This window comes from Cydia strobilella, chromosome Z, assembly GCF_947568885.1.
Source record: "Cydia strobilella chromosome Z, ilCydStro3.1, whole genome shotgun sequence".
In the NCBI taxonomy this organism is placed as follows: domain Eukaryota; kingdom Metazoa; phylum Arthropoda; class Insecta; order Lepidoptera; family Tortricidae; genus Cydia; species Cydia strobilella.
In genome coordinates this window covers 20,762,644-20,787,084 of record NC_086068.1, presented here as the reverse complement: position 1 = coordinate 20,787,084, position 24,441 = coordinate 20,762,644, and the positions used below count along the sequence as shown (strand labels likewise).

Genomic DNA, 24,441 nt, shown 5'->3' with positions numbered 1-24,441 from the left:
CGTTTGACAATTCAGTTACCAAATAACATAGGGTACACCGCCATCTTCTTTAACTATGAAACTCGGGGCACGATCTTTTCTCAACAACATACATACGTAACCTTGTCGCTTTCTAAACAGTGCGTCATGTCGCCCTAGTGAATACGTGAACTAATTAATATAGATAGGTGCACGACGTACAACCGCCGCGGACACTCGTGCCTGAGGATGGATTCCCAAAGAATCCGAAACATGTCGCCAAAAGCGACTAAAAATAATACCTATAGTGAGTAAAAACCGTACTGATAAATATTTTGAAATATTTCTCACGATAGTTTAAGTGCGATAGATAGAGATAGAGATATACGTACAGAGTAATTTTGTTAGTCTGACCATACTCTGAGGGGTGAATATGAAGGTCCATACTGAACAACTTTTACTACCTCGAAAACGCAATAAAAAATAAAATATAAAATCTCATACATATACAATCATATTATGATTCATATCACATAATACATATCATATCATATGATTCGCCGAAATGTACGTATGAGATTTTTTATTTTTTATTTATTGCGTTTTCGAGGTAGTAAAAGTTGTTCAGTATGACCTTCATATTCACCCCTCAGAGTATGGTCAGACTAACAAAATCACTCTGTTCTTATATCTCTATCTAAAATTAGATCACGTATTGAATATTGAATTATTCATATGTCTCCCCCGGGATGTCCCGAAGGTCATCAAACGTCAATCAAGGGTTAAGATAGAGTTTACCTCTAAATACCCATGCAAAAATAAACATATGCCAATGTTTTCTATGGAACAGCAGATTTTTTTTGAGATTTGTGGGTTAACATGACATAACAAAATCACACTGTATATGCATGCAAATGATAAAAGCCAAAACCAACTAATATTATGCGCTATCCATTCCCAAACAAATGAATGAAATGAAGGGTACACGGAAAGGACATGTTTAGTCACTTTTTTTCGAATATGAGATTTTAATTTCAAAATGTAGAGCCCTCAATGAACTATTAGTTACAACTTTTGTTACCGCTGCCATTATAAATATAACTCCTTTTTTTTCTCACTTTAAAACACTTATACATGAAAATAATATGGTTAATTACCTACATCGTTCCTTTTAAACCGCGATAACTCAAAATGTTGTCACGGTGACTAGACATGTTCCTTCCGTGTACCCTTCAAATATTGTTGCGAAGTATGATCTGAGGGCCAAAAGATGCCAATCGTACACACGCCAAACAATAAGAAACAATGTACATATAAGTATTGTGCTCACGGCCTCTCAGTCAACTCCTCTCGGCCCAGGAGCCCGTGGCATTTTAACTGCTTTGCCACCCCATAGTTACGTTACTGCTTACATATCGCTGTATAAACGCTACGTCACATCTTCTTAGCCCCGGTGTAGTCAACCCCTTAATTTGATGTCCAGTTACTCCAGATACTTACACAGCCAGCGGGATCCAAGAAGGAAATGTCCCCGAAATACGCCCCGTCGAGGCCGACGTGGCCGGTGTGCTTGACGTCGCCCTGCGGGCTGGAGATCATGCTCCGCTGGATGGTGCGCTTGCCCGTGTACGTATGCCGCTTCACGTCGCCGCGCGACAGTGCCGACCGCACCAGTCGCGCCGACTGTCGCGCCGGGTTTGGCGACAGAGAACCGGACACGGTACTGAGCGATTTCTGGGTGAGAAAGTGCATGATGAAGCCACCGTTCTGTTAGCGGCGTGGTATGAAATGGGCCCGATATGAAAATGAACAGAGTTTCACCACAAATCACACGTGAAAGTAAGAGAATTAAAACGCTTACGGTTCCGGTTCCAGCCAATAATATACCTCATTTTCATTTTATAGAGTCTAAATCGTCGCCATTGCAGCAACAAAGTGTAGTGCTACATAAAATTGTAGAAATTAAATAAAATTAAACTAAAGGCGAAACATAGTGTCACGATATTTGCATTTGTCACAACAATCCCAGTTGACTTATCACAACATTATTTTTCTTTTGAAATATTTTTGTGTTTAACTAGTTATTTAACGATATTTAAATAAATCAAAACGTAATTAAACTCTGAAGATAGGTAAAATAAAACGCGTTTAAAAGGCGGTTGGCCTACATTTTCGGCAGGTGGATTGTGATCTGATTAAAAAATGTTTAATGAATGATCTGCTGATATGACGGGCAAGTATCTCTCAATAAATAACTTTACCTATATTGATAAATTAAGGCATCGATAAACAATTATTGATGAAATACTGTTTTGGTGTAATTTATCAGGGCGTGAGATATTATATCTGCAGCTTACATTAGGGTTTCATACAACATTAACAAAGTAACAGAGCACCCCTTTCTAGTTAAGTTAAAGTTACGAGTTACGACACATGGCGTATTTTATTACCATAATAAGTGTAAAAAAGTAAGGGGGGTGTTTTCAGTCACACAGTGTCTTCTAGCTAAAGTTGGAATTTTTCCCATACAGAAGTAAACCACCCTATTGTAGGAGCATACTAAGTAATTGCTATATATATTTTTCATAATTTTTCAGACAGGGTAGTATTATTGGCCATTACTGTACCTAAAACCGCAGGAATCGTGCCACAGATCAATAAAATCTTTAAATTCTCTCTTATCAGCATCGACCACTCAAATTCGATGAATATTAAGAGTGAATATGAAAAGATAACACGATCAGAAATTAAATAATAAATCAACTATTTAAAATTATTATCTTTGTTTTAATTAGGTACTTGTATGTATAAGTGAAATATTTCAACCGTTTTGCTTTTGTTTAAACGAAGATTGGACATAATTTCAAAAATAACCAAATTAAGTGTCAGGACTAGTACCTGCGCCTCGTTGAGTTTAAGTCCTGCTATATTGTACATATTTCTATTATTATTTAAATCAACCTTTGTTTAATGTTCAACAAGAACATAAATTAAAAACTTATAAAACATTAGTATTTTTGATAACACTTATTAAACATAATATTCGACAAACATGTATTGTAATGTAGGTACACACAAACACGATGAACCCAGATGATCAATGATGCTCTCCGATGTGCTGTCGGAAAGTTTCCAAAATTGCAAAATTGTGTTAAATTTCAAACATGGAATAATTTCGAAAACATCGAAAATTTAAACTTTCTAAATTTTTTATGATTTTTTACCGAAATTTCCGAAAACTATTCCATTTTTATATGATTAGGAAACTTTATACAACTGTGCAATATAATGATGCTACTTACGTCAGTCTTAGTGTAGGGCTTGGTGTTATTCGGGTTGAACATGCCACAAGCACCACCCAGGAGTACCCCATGCCACATCGATGTTTTAGTACTATTTCTGAAAACATGTACATACCCATATAGGCGGGCAGATAGATGATTACGACGATGAAGATACCAATGAATTTAATGTAATTTAAATTTAAAACTGAAATGGTCATTTAAATGGTCTCCCTTAAAAAGCATTTTTCATAACCCGGCTCATGAACATAAGAGGGGGCTAACGCAAAATTGTAGTTATTGTTTTGAATTGTTACACGTTTTTACAAAATCAAATGCCAATACACTATGAAACTAGCTTTTTTTTGCAAAGACTAGGGCTCGCGGTCGAATCCGTGTTTCGTTTACACGTTTCGAATACCCGTTTCCGAATAATACGTAAACGGTTTTCTGGCCCGTTCCACACGTTTAATTAAGAAACGTGTAGTTAAGACCCGTGTACACGGATAAACGGGTATTCGAAGATACGTATCTTATTTATCCGTGGCTCCGGACACGTCCTTGACGATAGTAGCGAAGGAACGAACGCCAGCTACAAATGAATAGACAAAAGATTCATGACGAGTTTCTGTCATATTTAACCTTGTTCCGTGGGTCATAGAGTCGAAATTCAATAAACGGTTTAGAAACTCCTTTCTTGAGCATGTAGTTTTTGCTTGCAATAGGTATTAAGAGTATTCACGCTTCTTATCAAAGTATAGTATTTTATATAGCACTTTAAATAGCTACTTTTTTTTACGTTGCGGGTTAACAATATAATATAAAAACCTGCTAGTACCTATTTAAAAAAAAAAATTAGAACCATCGAGTTCAGTATCTAGGCAGGAAGTCAAACTAATGTTCGAAATTGGCATTAAGTAAGTATTTATAAAAAAATACAATTTTAACTTGCTTCTTTATTTTAAGTTTAATTTAAGAACATGATATGAAATTGTATTTCTTGTCATATAATGTAGGTAAACCTTATAAAACAAAGTCCCCCGCCGGATCCGTATGTCTGTTCGCGATAACCAGACCTCACCTATGAATGAAGTTTTTCTTTGGGAATGTTTATGTGTATATTTTGTTAAGGTTTTGTTTAAATTGGTAGAAATATGACGATGTTTGCTAATGAAGTTAGAAAAAATCACGCTGGCTTAATCGAAAACGCTGCCCAATCTATTTGATATCAATGTATGGTGGACTTGTCTCTTTTTCATTGGTCTACAAAAAAGTGCGCCATGGCTGTCTGTCTATATTTTAAGAATAATTAACCCATTATTAACTTCTAAAAAAAACCAGACAAGTGCGAGTCGGACTCGCCCACCGAAGGCTCCGTACAAATACATCTGTAAAAAATTTAACTGTCTAGCTATCACGGTTCATGAGATACAGCCTAGTGAGTGGTGAAAAATAAATGGACATTGAACTCTTAGTATTATTAGGCTTCCGAAGTGAATACTTGTTACAGAATGTATTTTATTATGCTTGACTCTCCATGCGAAGCCGGGGCGGGTCGCTATAGTTATTAATAAACACTTTAAATCAACTTGATAAAATTGCACCTTCTCAATAAATTCTAATTGTTTTTACTTTAGGTACCTTTTACTACAGTAAAACGCTTTTTAGTGCGGTGCAGCTACAAAACAATTGAAAACATTTTCTTGTGCAGATGTTTTGACCTTATTACAACGACACAAAGCTTGTTATTGGCGGTGACACTTGTGATAATAGTTTGGGAACCTATATGTTTTCGACGATGACAAACAAAAGGATATTGGAAAACAATGGATGGATGGACCACCGGTCGGCAACGTGCGCATTTAAGTTTATTACCTGAACGCTAGTGCGAAAGTGACCAAAGTGAATTATGAATGATTGCCAATTTAAAGATCTATCTTAATGTAATTAGCAATATTATCGCAAGTTATCCAAGGTAGTATGGGTTTTTATGGTTCTTGGGTAAAATTACTCGATAATCCCGCTTTTGTGTACCTACTAATAACTTTTTTGCGCCGTTGGCAGGTTTGTTGTTTTCGCAAAGCAGTAATAGTTCCGAGATAAAAATAACCAGGAAATAATTAAACTGTTATTTTTAATTAATATTGTATTCTGTCTGCACACCTATTATTAACGAAAATACTATACCATTATGTAATTATAAAAAAAAAACTATGATCGATATCAAATTTTTGTAATTAGCTTAGAAGCAATCGGTTTTATTAAATGATATAAATAGTTTAAAATAAAAATTATGTATACCTACTATTAAACATAGGAAGATTAGGAAGATGGCTCAGTACCTATGTTTTATCAATACGGTTAAAAACAATTAAAAAAAAAGTAATTGTGCGGTTTTATGAAACCACGATGCAAGTGAAACTTTTTTCGGATTGTAGGCATTTAACTAAAAAAAATCAGAAATTAATTCGATTTACGGTATTAAAATCGCGGTTTTAATCTTAACTTAATAAATTGGGGCGATAGAATGAAAGCTTCACTTTAAAAATCGTACGACAAACGAATTCATCTGAAGTCAACATAATAATAGTGGACCTTGTTACCATTGTACGTTGGCTCAAACTGGTTCGGAGTATTTGGACCCGTTCGGAACGGTCTTAAGTACCCGTGTAAACGGAGATACGTGTCTGAGATACGTTTCTTGGGAACGTTCCTTCGAAACGTTTTCGAATCCCGGCGGTTCCGTGTAAACCGGGTTCTTAGTACCGCCGGGCTTAAGAACACGGGTATTCGTATCGGCGTGTAACACGGATACCGGGAGCCCTAGCAAAGACAGACTCCGGCCAAAATCGTAACTAGGTAAAGTTAGCCCGATAGAATAAAAAAACACAAAACAAGACTAATTTTCATTTAATTTCAATTGTATATCGTTCGTTACCCTGCATACCACAGCTGAATAAAGCTAAAGCTAGTGATATAGCCAAAGGACGTGACGAGCAAAATTTTGATCAGAAGCGCCTATATTTTTAGAGTAATTGAGATAACAGGTAAAAACCCGCGGGACGGCCATGTCGCATATCTTTTGTTTCCTTCTAAGGGTCTGGCCGTAATCCTATAGTGAAACTGCCCCTGGCTGAAGTGTATACCTTTCTTAGGTGCGTTTATTTGCCTTGTTATAAATATATCGTTTTACCAAATTCCAAGCCTGATGTTCATCGCAGTTTGACTTCTGATCCTTGTAGTGGGGTAACTAGGCTCCTAGAAACCCGATGTTGCCAGGCTGAAAAGTGGTGCCGTTATCTTATAACAAGACAAATAAACGCACCTAAAAAAGGTAAACACTTCAGCCAGGGGCAGTTTCATTATAGGATTGTGGCCAGACCCTTCCCTGGCTTTACACCACTTAAATCAATACTCTGCCTTTTACAACGGATACGCCACAAACTAATTATGCCAATATGTTCAATTCGTTTACTCACTCTTTGCCAAGCACTGTAATTATTTGTCCTGATTTATATTCTAATAAATTATTTCTCCTGCCATCTTCAGTCTTTTGAAAGTTTACAGTTGTTTCAACCTGCAATTTATAATCAAGGTCATACATTTTTTTTTTCTGGTCACATTCATAGAGTAATATCAGTATTGATAAGTTTTTGGCAAAAATGTCATTTTAGGTAGAAGCTTTTTATCGCTAGCTGTACTTGTCTTTCCACAGGCAACTAATACTCGTCGAGACAATTCTAACAACCCCCAACACAATTAGTTTGCGTTGTTTTATCACCATACATCGGGGTTTTTGGTGGGGGAATTATTTCGTGTAGGTATAACTTTGTTACCAAACAATGAATTAAAAATAGGTAGCAAAGAGAATTGATGGTAACAGAGAGGTAAAGTCTTAGAAAAAAAACGTGTCCCTTAGTTTGACATCCAAAACAGATGGCGCTGTACTGCGCCGTATGTTTTGTGATCACTGAGTTATCAAACGTCAACTTTTGACAATCAGTTACCGTAAAATGTATGGAGCTGTACAGCGCCATCTGGTTTAGTTGTCAAATTCGAAGCACGAATTTGTCTTAGATTTTACACAACTTATTCAATCAATGTATCTTTGTAGGTAGTAAGCTTCAAATGTGCTTAGGAATGTGAAAACAGTTTCGGTTTTTACAGTTTTTACCTATTTTTTTGCTAGTGTAAAACATTCCCGCACCAAAAACCCTGATGTATCACAGAGTTCTTATGGCCACCTCCTGTCTCCATCATCATATCAGCTCCATGTCAACATAATATTGCATCGTCATCCGATTGACATATGTATGCAAACTTTCAGCTCAGTCGGAAATCGGGAAGTGGGTCAAATTTAAGTTCCAAGATTTGACTCGCACTAACATACTAACAGGGCAAGTTAAATAAAAACTTGAAAAAAGTAAACAGGAATCCGCACCTGTTCTGGTCGAATAGCTCTTAGTTTTGGCCCTAAATCCTTAAATTTAGGCCGGTTGTTTGGATCATGAGACCAACACTCCAACATAGCGGAGTAATAGTCTTCTGGACAACACTCGGGCTTTTCCAACCTCTGAAAGTGGGATGTACTTAATAAAATGATAAAATTACAAGATAAGTGTTTTTTGGAATAAATAAAAAAACCGGCCAAGTGCGAGTCGGGCTCGCGCACGAAGGGTTCCGTACCATTACGCAAAAAAATCACGTTTGTTGTATAGGAGCCGCACTTAAATATTTATTTTATTTTGTTTTTAGTATTTGTTGTTATAGCGGCAACAGAAATACATCATCTGTGAAAATTTCAACTGTCTTTTAGCTATCACGGTTCGTGAGATACAGCCTGGTGACAGACGGACAGACAGACAGACCGACAGCTAGACAGCGGAGTCTTAGTAATAGGGTCCCGTTTTTACCCTCTGGGTACGGAATCCTAAAAAGTGTTGATTTTAGTCCTATTTATTGGATAGATAAACATGAAAACTGAAACAATATCCACACGGAACGTACTGCACTACTTTTAGCAGCTCAATCTGCCTGTGTAGACGTGCCTTAGTCTAAAACGCACGCGTGACCGAGGTGCCAATTCAATTCGCGCGGCAATTTATTCGTGAAGAGGCTCGTTATCTGTGGAGCACCCTATTATCATATGATTTTAAAAGATAATAATATCCATTAAAACAGGACACAGATTACTCCCCGGAAAAAAACAGCCGGCTCTACCTGAAAGTTCGGTGCATCAATGGCTTCAAGAATCTGCTGGCCCGAGAATGCAGCCCAAGGCTGGAACCCGTAAGTGAACATCTCCCATAGACATACGGCGAAGGCCCACACGTCGCTAGCTGATGTGAATCGGAGGTATAGAATGCATTCGGGAGCACACCTAAAAACAGTTGTATTTTGTATTGATATGTGATCGTTTGCTTGCCCATTCTCCTATTTCTTAAGATAAGTATTTATGTAGTAAATGATAATAAAATTAACGAGAAAACACCTCATTAGCGTCTAGACTTTAGGCCTTAATAAGAAACGTGAATATGTACATACATTTATATTTTCCATAATGATTTTTAACTTCATTTCAAGATAACAGGGTTCAATTTTGCGTACGTTTTGACACCCTTATGCCCGTTTAATGGTTAATAGATATAAAGGATATACCCTTTCACTGAATTCTTCCATAATACTTAGATATATTATCTTATACTCTATTAAGTTATGACGTAATAAATATGATTACAATTTTACACCTTAGTCTATTGCATTTCACGAATTCTTAATCTGTGACGTCAACTGTATAGAAACATACAATATAATAGTTTGTTAATTATGTACATACTTATTATATTTCGCCCAGCGATTGATAATAAACATAGAAGACGAACTAGCTCTGCAAAATTACCCCACACATTTTGTGCCACGCTGGGTGGGGCGTAAATATTGTGCCTCGGCGCTATTTAGATCGAAAATGGCGGCCCGTTGTCACAGTCGTAGTAAGAAGTATTTAGATTATTTCTTTAACGAAAATATATGCCTTATTGTGCGGTTAAATGATGTGCTAACCGTTCCAACAAACACTGAAAATATTATGGGATTACCTTTCACGTATAATTTGGCCATGATAATATTAATTTGATTTCTTTTGCTCATGACAGATTTTATATGTGGATGATGTTATGCATTTTTTTAACATTGAGGTAATATGTATAGACTAGAGGTGGCCTCTCGAAGAAAATGTTTCCGCACCTCAATGAGGTGCATGCACTTTATTGCGTTTAGTACGTCACCGACTACTGGCGAGAAGCCACACATCCGCCACAGATATTGAAAATGAAAAATTCCTTTGTGCGTAATGATAATTTATACTAATAATACCTATAAACCAAATAAAAGCAATATAATAACATCCCACTCGTCCTTACAAGACAGTCGTGTATGATCGTGCAAATACTGATTAAATATTGATTAAAGTCTAAGACTATAACTTTTATATATTTTTAAGTAAGGTCAATATGGGTAAGCGTGACATACTTTTGTAAAAGTTTACTTTGAACACATAAATCAATATCATAAAGTTGGATTTCGAACTGTGCCCTAAGGTACAATATGGTATGTTTGATGATTTAAAGATGGTATTTAAGGTCTTCAATGAAAGTAGAGTCAGGGTCACACTTCCCCAGCAAAATAGGTAAGTGTGACTACTTTGTTAGTGCACGCTAGACAACATTTTTTTAATATTAAAACGCAATAACCATGATACTAAACGATGATAATTTATAAATTTTGATCTATACTATATACTTAGTAAGTTATCATCATTTATGATAAAATATAATCCGGGGTAACTGTGACACAAATGTTCCAACCTGGGGTGGAAAAAAAAATACGACTGAAAAAAAATGTGAACAAAACAAAAATGACCTTCTATTTATAGGAATAAACACACTTTTCTCAAACATGGTATGTAATATTGATATTACGTTCTTTAAATTAGGTTGGGAAGTATCACGTCTCAGGCGCGGCTAGACGAGAGGTCTGTAATGAAATTTCATACAAAGTTGCAGGCCTAGGCCGGGAAGTGGCTTTTTTTTAATTTCCATTTCACATATGTTTGTGACACAGCATCATGGCATTCAGCCATTAAAAAAAACTATAACCAATATTAGCTTTTTTGTTTGGAATGACACTCTACCAATACGCCTATTAAAAAAAACAATAAACGATATTTGATATATTTTGCAGTTGTATTTGTATATAATTTCCAAAAAAAATATAAATAAAACATTATTAACAAATTCCAATAATAATGAATTGCAAATTTATAGATGGTCAAACCAAATTGGCTGTACTAAATAAGAACAAAAACAACTATACTCATCCTTTTCTTTCGGGTGCTAGTACTAGTGTAAGATAAAGATAGTATGATTATCTCTGTCTATGTTTGAAATGAGACAGTCCTTTGACAAACTATAATTACAAATACTGATTTAAAATATTTTATTTAAATATTAGCGGTAAAAATGTCTACTCAAATACGCGTAGGTATTTTTTTAATAGCTTTGGAGGTAAAGTTGAACATTTTTCATTCTGTAATTCTATTTTATTGGATTTATTGTGCGTTGTTGATTGTGTTATTTAATATGAGTTTCAACGAAAATATTAAATGAATACCTGTTAATTATACTTCATGTTTAATTAAGGCAACGATATATGTGAAGCATAATATCAACATAAAAAACTATGTCAGGTTAGTTATGTGGCTAAAACTACAGTCAGACGGATGCAAGGCGAAAAAATCAAAGATACATAAATATATCTGGAAGATTTGTGTAATAAATTGATAAACTACATGTGTAAAATATACAACACGTGTGATAAAGATAGGTATAGGTGGTAGTTATATTTTGTGCCTTGTTTACTTTTAGTTTCTTTAGAAATAAATCATTAATTTCGTGGAGATTTCTTTATTTATTTCATTGTTTGTGAAAAGCACTATACCTAGTCGGCTCATAAGTTCTGTCATATACATAGTATCAAATAAAATCAAAAGTTTAAGTTTATTCCGTATAATTTGTACAGCGTTTGAAAGCTTATAAACTAGAGAATCTAAATGTATAACATTTATTCAAAATGACCGCCATAATTATCTAACACAGGCTTGAAGTCTTCGTGGCCAGTCGTCAATGGATTCACGCACCACTTTCATGTCGATATTGGCCACTGCCGTAGCAAGAGATTTTTTCAGCGAGTCTAGATTTGCATGAGGTTTTGAGCACACCTTTTCCTCTAAATACTGCCATATTTTATAGTCTAAAGGATTAAGATCTGGGCTAGAGGAGGGCCAATCTTCATGCCGTATAAAGTCGATTTTATTGGAGGCGAGCCAGGCTTGTGTAGACTTTGCCTTATGGGCTGGAGCAGAGTCCTGCTGGAAAACCCAATGCTGGTTTAGAAACATCGTATGGGATAGTGGTTTCACAATATTAGTCAACACCGTGTCTTGGTACACTTTGGCACTAGTTTTTACTCCTTTCTCACAAAAATGCATACTAGTGACGCCCGCATAAGAAACTCCCAGCCAAACCATCACAGATGAAGGGTGATGACCTCTTTGAATACGGGGAATGCTATTAGACGCTTCTTTACTATTGCGAGCGTACACTCTATCATTTTGTTTATTACAGTTTTCTTCTATGTCAAAAATTTTCTCGTCCGAAAACAGTATACAACGGTGCTTATTTTTAGCGTACTTCTTCAATAAAGCTTTAGATCTTTTAAGCCTTAAGCCGACCATTGAGAAGATGGCCAGTTTTTCGTTTATAAGCACGAAGTCTCAGGTCTTGATTAAGCACTCTTTTCATCGTGTTTTTGCTCAAACCCATCTGGAGGGCCATAACTTTTTGTTTCCTAGCGGGATTTCTGACAATGCGTGCCCTAATTGCTTGTACAACCGCTGGAGTCCTAGCTGTACGCGGACGACCGCTTCTTTTCTTGTCATTTAAACTAGAGACCTCACTGTATCTTTCTATGGTACGATACACAAATCTTAGAGAGAATTTTAAATTTTCAAGTAGCTTAAAAATTTTAGTCGGCGAGTGACCACAACGATATAGTGCAATTATTGCGGTACGGCTATCTTTAAGCGTCCACTCCATGTTGAAGAAAACAGAAAATTGTAAAATTATACTACTCAAATATTTAATAAAGATTCGAAATTCAAATGCAGAACGGTTTTTGTTTTAGGAGTTCCAAATTTAAATTTTAAAGGCCAGTGACAGAACTTATGAGCCGACTAGGTACATACATCGGCGTGAAAAGGGGTAGTCGGCCTCATAACTATCCGGCCTCACTACGTTCGGCCGTATATATGCATTCGGCCGGCAACCCCTTACTTCCCGGCCTCTGTCGTAATGTACTATTATAACGCTGTGGCGCTTGTTGTCCCCTTTAGTAATAAATTACAATTGATAGTTTATTTACTCATGACAACAGATTATAGCAGTATCAAAATCTCAATTAATTTACGTAATATGAAGGTCAGTTACATTTGCCTCGTAGCTACACTTAACCGTACTGACCTTATCTCATGCGTGCACATACAGCTTGTATTGCACAATTATTTGAATGAACGAATATTGAATGGTACTGAATGGCAGAATAAGTTGTGCCCTTAACTTTTAACTTTAATAATTAAAGAGGGAAATGGTTTTAATGTGAAGGTTCGATTTGAGTGATGCTTGATGCATAAATAACGATTATTTTACCTTATTTCCTCGCATGTTCGGAGAAAAGTCCTATATATGCCTCGGCAGAAATAGCAATTTGTGGATTCGTCTTTGTCGGACTTCGCTTCTCGTCGTCCGACAAAATCGAAACTCATTTGCGAATTGCCCTTTCCCGGCCTCTGCAATAATGTGCTATTATACCTAACATAAATATTTCTGTGACACCTAACTTAACACTCCAGGGTAACATAAGATGAACGATACAATTGTATTAATTATTTCGGAATCTTAATTGCCTTTACAGTACATCTGGTGCTCCATTACGACACCCTGTGCTATAACAAGCGCATTACGCAACTATGTCGAAAACTTAATGGGCCATATACACTGAAAACGTTGTACGATACACGTGCGAAAAGGTTCGCAACTCTTGTCGATTTAAAACAGGTCGTTCGGTCGTGTTTTAAAAATCGCCACTCGTTGCGAATATCGTGCTTGTATCGTAAATAACTATTAAATACGTGCGACAAACGTACATGGCCATCAATAAATTATCTATCCCATTATTCACTTAAAAATAAAATAATAAATTATACAAAAATATTGCAGCTGGTCAAGCAAATCTCGTCAGTAGAAAAAGGCGCGAAATTCAAATTTTCTATGGGACGATATCCCTTCGCGCCTACATTTTTCAAATTTGCCGCCTTTTTGTACTGACAAGATTTGCTTGATCAGCTAGAGTTAAGGGGCCCACTGACTATCAGTCCGCCGGACGATATCGGTCTGTCAGTTGTTCGGAACTGTCAAATTTTTGTTCTAACTGACAGGCCTGTATCGTCCGGCGAACTGATAGTCAGTGGCCCCCTTTAGACCAAGAAAAGTCTGCAGCGATTTTGATAGCATACGCAGTGCAAGCGTTATTTTAAACTTCACACTTCTATGAAATTATGACGTATAAATAACACTTGCACTGCGTGTGCTATCAAAATCGCTGCAGACTTTTCTTGGTCTAACTCTTTAAAACATGTTCTATATTTTGTCAAAGGACTGTCTCATTTCAAATATAGACAGAGAGAATCATACTATCTTTGTCTTACAGTACTAGCACCTGAAAGAAAAGGATGAGTAGTTTTTTTTGTTCTTATTTACTGACAATTTGGTTTGACCAACTATATATTGCATGAAACCATGGGCCTGACACTCTTTGATAGAGAAAGATAGTCTTATTGCGATTCCGATAAGAGGAAAGAGAAAATAGTGTCATGCTTTAATTGTCCTTATCACCGATCGGGTGGCATCATAGGGAGGATGCGAAGACGAAATACCGAAATTTTTAAGAGTGAAAGAGAAAAAATCCTATGCTGCCCAAATTTTATATGAATATTCTTTCTCTTACCCCCGGTCGCTCGATGCCGCGTCTATTACTTGTATATACTACGTCTATGCATGAAACCGTCTACTAAGAGACAGTTTTGATTGTCATGTCTTTTCAAGTGACAGTGTTACGGCATGGTTACGGCGAATCAGAGCGACTAATTTTAAAATAGACCAATAGTATTTCGGGTCGGTGAAATTGACTAATCATAATCTTGGTCGAAGAAAACCCAGACCTAAACTTTTATTTTGCAATTGGTCCGCTGGTGAGCATGCGTATTCTAATTTTGTAGCCTTTTATAAGCTGATATTTTCTTTGAAGTTAGTCATCCATGTTTATTATCAATCGCTGATTTCGCTGCATTGTAATGGAGTTATTAGCAGATAATATTATAATATGAATGCGAAAGTTGTCTGTTCTTCTTGAATTCTTGATCCTTAGAAATATCATAGGATAGTTTTTGTAACGGAAATCATCATTCTACGCAGATGAAGTATTAATATAATGAGACATGGTTGAAAACATAATACTCACCAAGCAACTGGCAACTTGAGATTGACATTGTAATTCGTTTGATAGTAATCTTTTCCAACGCCCAAGGCGCGAGACAGTCCGAAATCGGAGATTTTTACCCTATCCTTGTTAAACACTAAAATATTTCTTGCTGCTAAATCCCTGCAAAATGAAATACCATAAATGAAATTAGATGGAAAATGGAATCATTTTTAAACATCGAGTTTTTAAACAATCTGGATGTTAGTAGAATCATCGATATGTTAATTGTGTAAAATGTTGAGTCCAAGAAAATTTCATGCTTCGAATTTGACAGCTAAACGAGATGGCGCTGTACAGCTCCGTACATTATGCGGTAACTCTGGTTGTCAAAAATTGAAGTTGACATTTGAGTGAGCAGAAACATATGCTGCAGTACAGCGCCATCCACGACTTCGACTGTCAAACTAGCGAGCACGTTTTATCTCAGACTGTACAGTCAAGGGCATAAATACATACAGGGTGGAATTTCTAAATGGGTCAGTGAGGGCAGCTAAGACCTTCCCTCGATTTCAAATAAATGAAGATTGGCGTTTACAGATTTTGGAAAAAACATACAAGATGCGAGAAAAAGGTCATTTTGATGATCTTTTTTTTATGCCAATCGATCCCATTCCTATCGAGGATCAAAAGCCTGTATGGGACCAAAAAAATAACGGCTAGAAAAGCCACAAATCGAGGAAAACTTTTCCTATACAATTTGTATGAAAATGAAAACTTTTATTTTTCACATGTTATTTTTTATGCCAATCGATTCCATTCCTATCCATTATCAATAGTTTACTAGGGGTCAACTTACGGTAATGTACTAAAAAGCCAGAAATTAAAAAAAAACTTTTTCCATACATTTACTATGGAGAAAACGTGAAATTTTATTCACAGTTTTCTATCTCGCCAATCTAGTAGATACTGAATAGAAATGGAATCGATTGGCATAAAAAATAGCATGTAAAAAGTAAAAGTTAATTTCAAAGTAAAAAGTTAATCAAAAAAAAAGTTTGTCAAAAATTACCTTTTTCTCGCATTCTGTATGTTTTTTCCAAAATCATTAATTTGACATCGAGGGATGGTCTTCTAGAACCGTTTTCGCGTAGCAGCACGGGATCTTGTAGCTGCCCTCACTGGCCCATTTAGAAATTCCACATTACATTCCCAAAGTTTCAAAAATATGTGTACACTCTTACGAGGCCTTATTCCTACAAACGAGCGTATTTTGCAAAATGCTTCCTTTTTCATTCAACATTACGACGTAACTATTAGTATTTATTCAAAAACTGTTAACGTTCTTAAATAATCATTTCCTAAACTAGCGGCTGAAATAATTAAAGTTTGCATTTTCTCTTTTTAAACCTAAAATAAATGAGTTTTCCTGGGAGTATTTTTCAAAATTTGCAGTGAAAGGTGTCGTTTCGGTTGCCAATTTTGCAGTAAACAAGAATCATTTGGTACATGAATGATTACAATTCAATTCACCATATCTTGGACGAGGGGTTAAAATGATTGAAAATCAAAGATTCATTTAAAAAAATTGATAAAATACCTTCTAAGTTTTCTTCATTTTTTCGGTGAAAACAGGGTCACATTATATTTTTTTATCGCAAATTGTACTTATATTTTGCCCTCAAAATAATATTATAGCAAACTCTAACTTTATGTGAACCCATAAAAAAATAATCATAACTATAGGACCTATTTTACCGTAAATATAATATTTTTAAAAGACGTATAAATCACGCTGCACCGACACTGGCGACACTGCGCGCTCAGTCTCCGCCGGGCGCGCTTAGGGGACGGACCTGTGCTCGATCGTCAGGCGTTTGTTTCGTTCGTAATCAACGAGCTAGTTCCGAGAAGTGGTGTATACTGCGATTAGAAAATCTTGATCCTTAAGGTGATCAATGTAATCATAGGTACATTTTATAGCACAAATATTAAATTTTTTTCGCCTAGGTGATCGGGTCTGTTCAGGGTGCCTAGCCAAGATGCCAACCGTTTAGGTTTAGGTAGCTTACATTAAAACCAAATCTGTAGCTGGCCTCTGAATGGGTAGTAGAAACGGGTTCCGTATGTGTTTCCCTTTCCAGATGACCAAGGTGCCTAGCCAAGATGCCAACCGTTTAGGTACCTAGAATATAGTTTACATTAAAACCCAATCTGTAGCTGGCCTCTAAAATGGGTCGTAGAAACGCGTTCCTTGTATCTTTCGCTTTCTAGATGACCAGGGTGCCTAGCCAAGATGCCAACCGTTTAGGTACCTATAGTTTACATTAAAACCAAATCTGTAGCTGGCCTCTGAATGGGTAGTAGAAACGGGTTCCGTATGTCTTTCCCTTTCCAGATGACCAAGGTGCCTAGCCAAGATGCCAACCGTTTAGGTACCTAGAATATAATTTACATTAAAACCAAATCTGTAGCTGGCCTCTAAAATGGGTCGTAGAAACGCGTTCCTTGTATCTTTCGCTTTCTAGATGACCAGGGTGCCTAGCCAAGATGCCAACCGTTTAGGTACCTATAGTTTACATTGAAACCAAATCTGTAGCTGGCCTCTGGATGGGTAGTAGAAACGGGTTCCGTATGTCTTTCCCTTTCCAGATGACCAAGGTGCCTAGCCAAGATGCCAACCGTTTAGGTACCTATAGTTTACATTAAAACCTAATCTGTAGCTGGCCTCTGGATGGGTAGTAGAAACGGGTTCCGTATATCTTTCCCTTTCCAGATGACCAAGGTGCCTAGCCAAGATGCCAACCGTTTAGGTATCTATAATATAATTTACATTAAAACCAAATCTGTAGCTGGCCTCTAAAATGGGTAGTAGAAACGCGTTCCTTATGTCTTTCGCTTTCCAGATGACCAGGGTGCCTAGCCAAAATGCCAACCGTTACCTATACGGTACCTATAGTCTACATTAAAACCAAATCTGTAGCTGGCCTCTGAATGGGTAGTAGAAACGCGTTCCGTATGTGTTTCGCTTTGCAGATGACCAGGGTGCCTAGCCAAGATGCCAACTGTTTACGCTCCGTAGCGAACGAAACGCAACCGTCTCTGTCGCACTAATATGCAAGAGTGATAGAGAGCGATTACCCTATCGTTCGCTGCGGAACGAACGACTGGCATCTTGGCTAGGCACCCAGGTTAAGGTACCTATAGTTTACATCAAAACCAAATCTATAGCTGGCCACTGTAATGGGTAATAGAAACGCGTTCTGTATGTGTTTCGCTTTGCAGATGACCAGGGTGGCTAGCCAAGATGCCAACTGTTTACGCTCCGTAGCGAACGAAACGCAACCGTCTCTGTCGCACTAATATGGAAGAGTGATAGAGAGAGATTACCCTATCGTTCGCTGCGGAACGAACGACTGGCATCTTGGCTAGGCACTCAGGTTTAGGTACCTATTATAGTTTACGTTAAAACCAAATCTATAGCTGGCCACTGTAATGGGTAATAGAAACGCGTTCCGTATGTGTTTCGTTTTGCAGATGACCAGGGTGCCTAGCCAAGATGCCAACCGTTTACGCTCCGTAGCGAACGAATCGCAACCGTCTCTGTCGCACTAATATGGAAGAGTGATAGAGAGAGATTACCCTATCGTTCGCTGCGGAACGAACGACTGGCATCTTGGCTAGGCACTCAGGTTTAGGTACCTATTATAGTTTACGTTAAAACCAAATCTATAGCTGGCCACTGTAATGGGTAATAGAAACGCGTTCCGTATGTGTTTCGTTTTGCAGATGATTGCAGATTTCGTGTTGGCCGAACGCTAATGCCATTAACCATTAAAAATTTACAATTAAAAAGGTTAATGGCCATTAACCATTAGCCATTTAATTCGGATTAAAGTTAATTCGGATTAAATTTTTGAGACGTTAATGGCCATTGAAGTTAATTCGGATTAACTTTAATTCGGATTAACTTCAATGGCCATTAAAGTTTCAAAAAATTAATTAGAATTACTCTCAATTGCATTAACGTCTAATAAAATTACATTCGTGATATTTTAAAATGAGACAGCATAATGACCCTGACTGAACCCTGGCAGTAGTAGCAGTACCTACCTACTACCTAGTAGAATTCTGGTTTGGTGCAACACAGACATACGCGGTTTTGGTCATTTAAATCGTCTTGATGAGCACTTCGGAGAGCCGTACCCATGATAGAGCTGATGCTGAACCCTGGCAGTACCTAATGGATCTAAGGTTTGGTGCAACATAGGCACACGCTGTTTTAGTCATCCGACTCGTCTTGATGAGCACTTCGGAGAGCCATACCCATGATAGAGCTGATGCTGAACCCTGGCAGTACCTAATGGATCTAAGGTTTGGTGCAACATAGGCACACGCTGTTTTAGTCATCCGACTCGTCTTGATGAGCACTTGGTTTTAAGTGGTTTTAACGTAAACTGTAGGTACTAAACCCGAGTGCCTAGCCAAGATTCCAGTCGTTCGTTCCGAAGCGAACAATAGCGTAATCTCTCTCTATCACTCTTCAATATTAGTGCGGCAGAGACAGTTACGTTTCGTTTGCTACGGAGCATAAACGGTTGGCATCTTGGCTAGGCACCCTGGTCATTTGGAAAATGAAAGACATACGGATCGCGTTTCTATTACCCATTTCAGAGGCCAGCTGCAGATTTGGTTTTAATGTAAACTATAAGTACCTAAACGGTTGGCATCTTGGCTAGGCACCCTGGTCATCTCTGGGTACAAGTATGTATATGTTCTTAACATAATAAACTGAAATTACTACTACCATGCATATAAAATAAAATAAAAGAGTGGCTATAACAATAAAAATAATGTTACTTGCTGTTGAAATCGACAAAGATCAAGATTATTCTTCTCTGCGTTCAAAACGCGTTATAGTTGCCGGCGCTCGCGTACCGCGCGTCAACGCCATCTATTGAGTGTTATTTCGTGAAATCGATGAACGCTCCAGGGAATAAGGGCTCTTACACCTTAGACAATAAAGTTGTGTACACATATTTTTGAGCCATTTGTCTGGATCGATATTTTTGCCTTCGGCTGTACCTCTCTATTACAATAATAACTATTTAGTAGATGTCTAAGTTATCTTTTATTATCCCAGGTTATAAAACGACAGATAAATTAGGGCAACTGAACTGTCATTTTAGTACATATGGGATATAACTAAATAACGTTTAGTGAAAAAACTTTTCCATCTGTACTTATAAATTGAGATTAAATCTTGTCAATTAAATATATATTTATGTAGGAAAGCTTTTCCCACAACAAGTAAATGTTACCTATATATTTAAATAAATAATATTATTCCATCTAAACATTGTTAGTCTAAACATAGACATGCTGATACATATAAAACGCACGACGTGATGCCAAATATTGGAGGCCTCATTTTGACGCGAGATCAACTTAGGAGTCGACCGCGACAACGTAATTCATGCTGAGGGGTATGGTGTAACCACAAAACGTGTGACGCCATACAGTGCCATGTAGTTGTAGAAACCTGGCCTACAATACTTTGCACCAATATTTTGTTTGTAAACTTTATTACCTATGTATCAGTCTTTTATTTTCCAGATAAGTCATGCCATCACAGATCTGTTCTGCAAATTCGCAGAGGTTAGGCACAGGAAAGTTTGGCCGGAGCGACACTTCGCGCAGACATTCCAATAGAGAGCGAAGAGGAGCCAGTTCGGTTACCTATAAATAAATATAATGTGCAACGCGCGTGTAATATCTCCGGTGTTGCAGGCGTCCATAGGCTACGGTAACTGCTTACCATCAGGCGGGCCGTATGCTTGATTGCCACCGACGTGGTATAAAATATATATATATATATATATATCTTTTATAATTTTATTTTTTTACTTGCTTGTATAAGTTGCATAGGATCTTTTTCACGCAAGTGCCTGATATAAATACCAACTAATAGTACGAATATTTTTATAAATCAGGTCATGAAACTGTAACAGTACTCAGTAGGTACTTGTATAATTATAGATTGTAATATGTCTTTATTAAGTACTTACCAACATCAACGAATCCAAGTGTAAAACTACTCCATACAAGCGGACTATATTGGGATGCTCTATACTGTGCATTACTGCCGCTTCCTTTAAAAACTCGGTCGAGTTTGAAGTCATTCTTTCATGGCCTAGACATTTAATAGCCACTTGCAACTGTAATCAATCAAAGATAGCATAATAAAATGGCCGTAGAATCGAGTCTTGAAAAACACATTCGATTTGTATTACAGAACTTTAAGGCAAAGGTCATTTGTGAGATGTCATAAGAGCGATTTTAATTTTAACCTTTCTCAGGGACTCAAGTTCGTGCCGACTACATTTCGTGTGTGCCGAGTCGAGTCGAGGCGCTAGTATCTAACAGAATTTCATATCTACATGTTGTACGCTACAATGTATCGGCTACATCATTACAGGTGTAGGATTGTAAGCAAATTATTTTTTTTCAAATTTTTTTGGCAATGCCAGCCTCGCCCTTCCCTAATACTACTAGTGTAACCACTTGGCCGGTAATCGTTGCTTTCACGGCCAGTCTAGTAATGTGTACTATTATATTATAACAATTAGAGAGTTATTGGCAATGGACTAAAAGATTTTTCTGTATACTCACTCTCTGAGTGCCGGTAGCCCATGTGCCCTGTTGCACCACTCCAAACTGGCCCATACCTAGTTCTTTATTAATGGTAATATCTTCCACAGGTATAATATGCTTGGTAGGAACTTTAATATTATTTTCAGAAAATGGCTCGAAATCAATTGGTATTGAACAATGACCCTGTAAATACTGTAAACACTAAATTAAGAACATATTAAATATGGATATATATATTTATCTTATTAATTTAGAAAACATTATTTTGCTATTTGTATTAAATTAATTATGAAACTGAAACCTAGTGTGCAATTCAAGTGACAATAATTTGTGTACAACCATTCATTGGTAATTTATACAAATGAGGATGCAACATAGCACAGAATGAAATAAACCCTCCATTGTGCCTGGGCCGACATACCCTTGACTTACTTTTTTCTTTTATGCAGTGCATTAAAAAATAAAACATTTGTTTGATAAATCTAATGATAATCACATTACAAAGTGCTTTGGCAATGTTTCTTTTTTTAAGCAAGTGCGAAGCATACATAATACTGTCTGATATAATGTGGAAGCTTTTCTAAGACTATTAAAAATAAGATGCTAATTGATTGATCACTGTGAACCATGAAACCATAAGTTTAATCTAAATACTGTGCCATAAAAAACATAAGAATAAATGTTAGAGACCACCAATGCTCACTTCAGAGGATGCCTTTTCTAATAGATTCAGAGGCTACATAGGATGGGTCAGATTGTATGAAATTTGGCTCTTTATTGAGGCTTAGTTTGGAGACGACACTTCTAGGTTGGGTACTGTGCAAACATAGACATCCTGTTAGAAATACATTCTGTGGTCCAATTTGTTTACAGTTTTTAAATGAACAGTATATTTTCCATCAACTGCCAATGCAAGCAATAAAAGACAGAAATAAAAACTTACATCATTTTTCTTATTTGAGCTGAGGAGTTTCTTGATTTTAGATATATAGGGGTTGGGGAAATACTTAGAATAGACTTTCTTGTACCGCCTTTGCTCTGGCTTGGACAGGCCTATTTGTGTCAAATCTTCCGTCACCACAAACTTTAACTGTGACACTTTTGCCACTTTCAATATGTCCCTGAAGCAAATATTTTTTATTAATCATCAATATTTTGCACTACAATTGAACATAAGGGAGGGTAACCGAGGCCGAGGATGACCCCCCACAACTTGGAGCAGCACCGTTGAAGGAGATATGGAGGCAGCAGGCATAGATAATAATATGACAGCAGACCGTATAAAGTGGCGTAATGGTATAAGGAGGGCCGACCCCAACTAGAGATGGGAATAATAATGGCCAGAAAGAAGAAGAGATTTTGCACTGCAATTTTGGGGCTATTGAGTATGGTGCTATTTTTCAGCAGTCTACATAATGTATTAAACATTATTTACTAAATGATATTAAGAGTGTATAAAATTTTGAACATGATGACTTACTTAATTAAATCATTTCTGCTAAACTCTTTTTTAATCAACAACAAACAGTTTTTAAGTAAAAATATGTAATTTAGTTAATGTGACAATCAAAACAATTTTCTTAACCATATTAATTAATCATATCAATCATTCATAATATGTTATATTATTAAATCACATTGATTAAAAAAAAAACGAGTAGCAGCACTTTCGGATAAAGGTTTAACATTTTCGCTGTGGCAATAAGTCACATACTGGCATATCAGGCCAAATCAACCCGGTGATGCAGTAAATGTGTTAATGAAACGTTTTTTATAGTTTTTAACTTTTGGTCTATCTATGTTGAATAATAGTGCAATACAATGGCAACGGCTTCCCCAGCAGAAGCAGATGAAGAGCCAGGGCATAGTGACTGTGTTATTTAAAACATGGGCAATCGCAGGACATTAACAACTATATATACTGGCAGAATTAAGACTTTTAAAGCATTTCTGAAATCATTTAAATATATGTTAAGTATATAAGTAAATTAAGTAATCCCTGATGTCGCTCACAACTAGTACTTACGTACCTATGCATTAGTCTAAAATTTAAATAAAATTATTTCACTTAAATTTATAAACATAAAGCCAATTCGCAACTGCATCTACCTATATGAGAAAAACCTTCGCACAAAAAATTCTCACGTAAAACAATTACACGAGGCCAAGGAACGATAACAATTGAAAATCCTTACCTAAATAACTCATAATACTGTTGAAGCTCTGCTTCTTCAAGGAAATCTTTAAGGTTCTCATGATTTTCAAGAATTCCATCTGAAAATGCCAAATAAAAAAAACATTTGTTAACCTGCCTAAAAATGTTATAACGCATATGATGTCGGTATAAACGCCACGTACCCATGCCTACTCAACAATGTAATATCAGACTCAACTTTATACAGAAACACAATTCAATATTTCGTTACTTCTACATTTAGAATCTTGATAATAGTACAAACAACTTTATTTATACTATAATTACTATAAAATGATGATGCTGCCTGCTTTATCAAATCTAAATACTTTGACAGTTGGCAGTGTAACCAACTTAAAATACTAAATTCTACCATTACAACCATACTGCTGGTAGTAGTCAGCCTGGCGCAAGTAGGAACAAAAATACAAAATGTATGGAAAAAGCTATAATTAAGCTATAATTTTGCCGTCTCATTCTCTCTGTGTATCCATCTTACTTCATCTGACAGTCGCCATTTTTATCTGCTCTGTATCGGCCATATTGTGTTGTCGGGAGCTTCAACAATTTCGGCTAGTTTTCGAGCTTTTAAAGAGAAGAATGAAGAAAGAAAGAAAAGACATTTATTGTAAAAACCTTCTACAAACAGCGCCACTTCAGTTATAAAATAGAACTTACTCACTAAACACTTAAAGCTAGGTACAATTGTAGTTATAGAAAAAGGAGTAAGGTAAGGGTTAAGGATTAACAACAAATTTTGGCGCC

The 24,441-nt window shown here is 36.6% G+C and overlaps 1 protein-coding gene across 3 annotated transcripts in view; it reads right to left on the bottom strand.

Moving 5' to 3' along the window:
• Nucleotides 1–23,991, bottom strand: part of LOC134754171 (activated Cdc42 kinase-like) — a 78,200-nt gene extending 54,209 nt beyond the window's left edge. Inside the window, exons 1-12 of one of the 3 annotated variants that reach the window (XM_063690299.1) lie at nucleotides 23,841–23,991; nucleotides 23,678–23,756; nucleotides 22,426–22,603; nucleotides 21,501–21,674; nucleotides 20,897–21,046; nucleotides 20,419–20,567; nucleotides 14,871–15,011; nucleotides 8,460–8,619; nucleotides 7,681–7,812; nucleotides 6,719–6,816; nucleotides 3,261–3,357; nucleotides 1,459–1,692 (exon numbers count right to left, since the gene is read on the bottom strand). In XM_063690299.1, coding sequence (XP_063546369.1) covers nucleotides 1,459–1,692; nucleotides 3,261–3,357; nucleotides 6,719–6,816; nucleotides 7,681–7,812; nucleotides 8,460–8,619; nucleotides 14,871–15,011; nucleotides 20,419–20,567; nucleotides 20,897–21,046; nucleotides 21,501–21,674; nucleotides 22,426–22,603; nucleotides 23,678–23,756; nucleotides 23,841–23,844 — 1,596 coding nt within the window. In that variant the 5' untranslated portion in view covers nucleotides 23,845–23,991. Of the gene's footprint in view, nucleotides 1–1,458; nucleotides 1,693–3,260; nucleotides 3,358–6,718; nucleotides 6,817–7,680; nucleotides 7,813–8,459; nucleotides 8,620–14,870; nucleotides 15,012–20,418; nucleotides 20,568–20,896; nucleotides 21,047–21,500; nucleotides 21,675–22,421; nucleotides 22,604–23,677; nucleotides 23,757–23,840 lie in introns of those variants that run through there. The other 2 variants (XM_063690300.1, XM_063690301.1) reach the window with 2 other exon arrangements.
• Nucleotides 23,992–24,441: the final 450 nt, after the last annotated feature.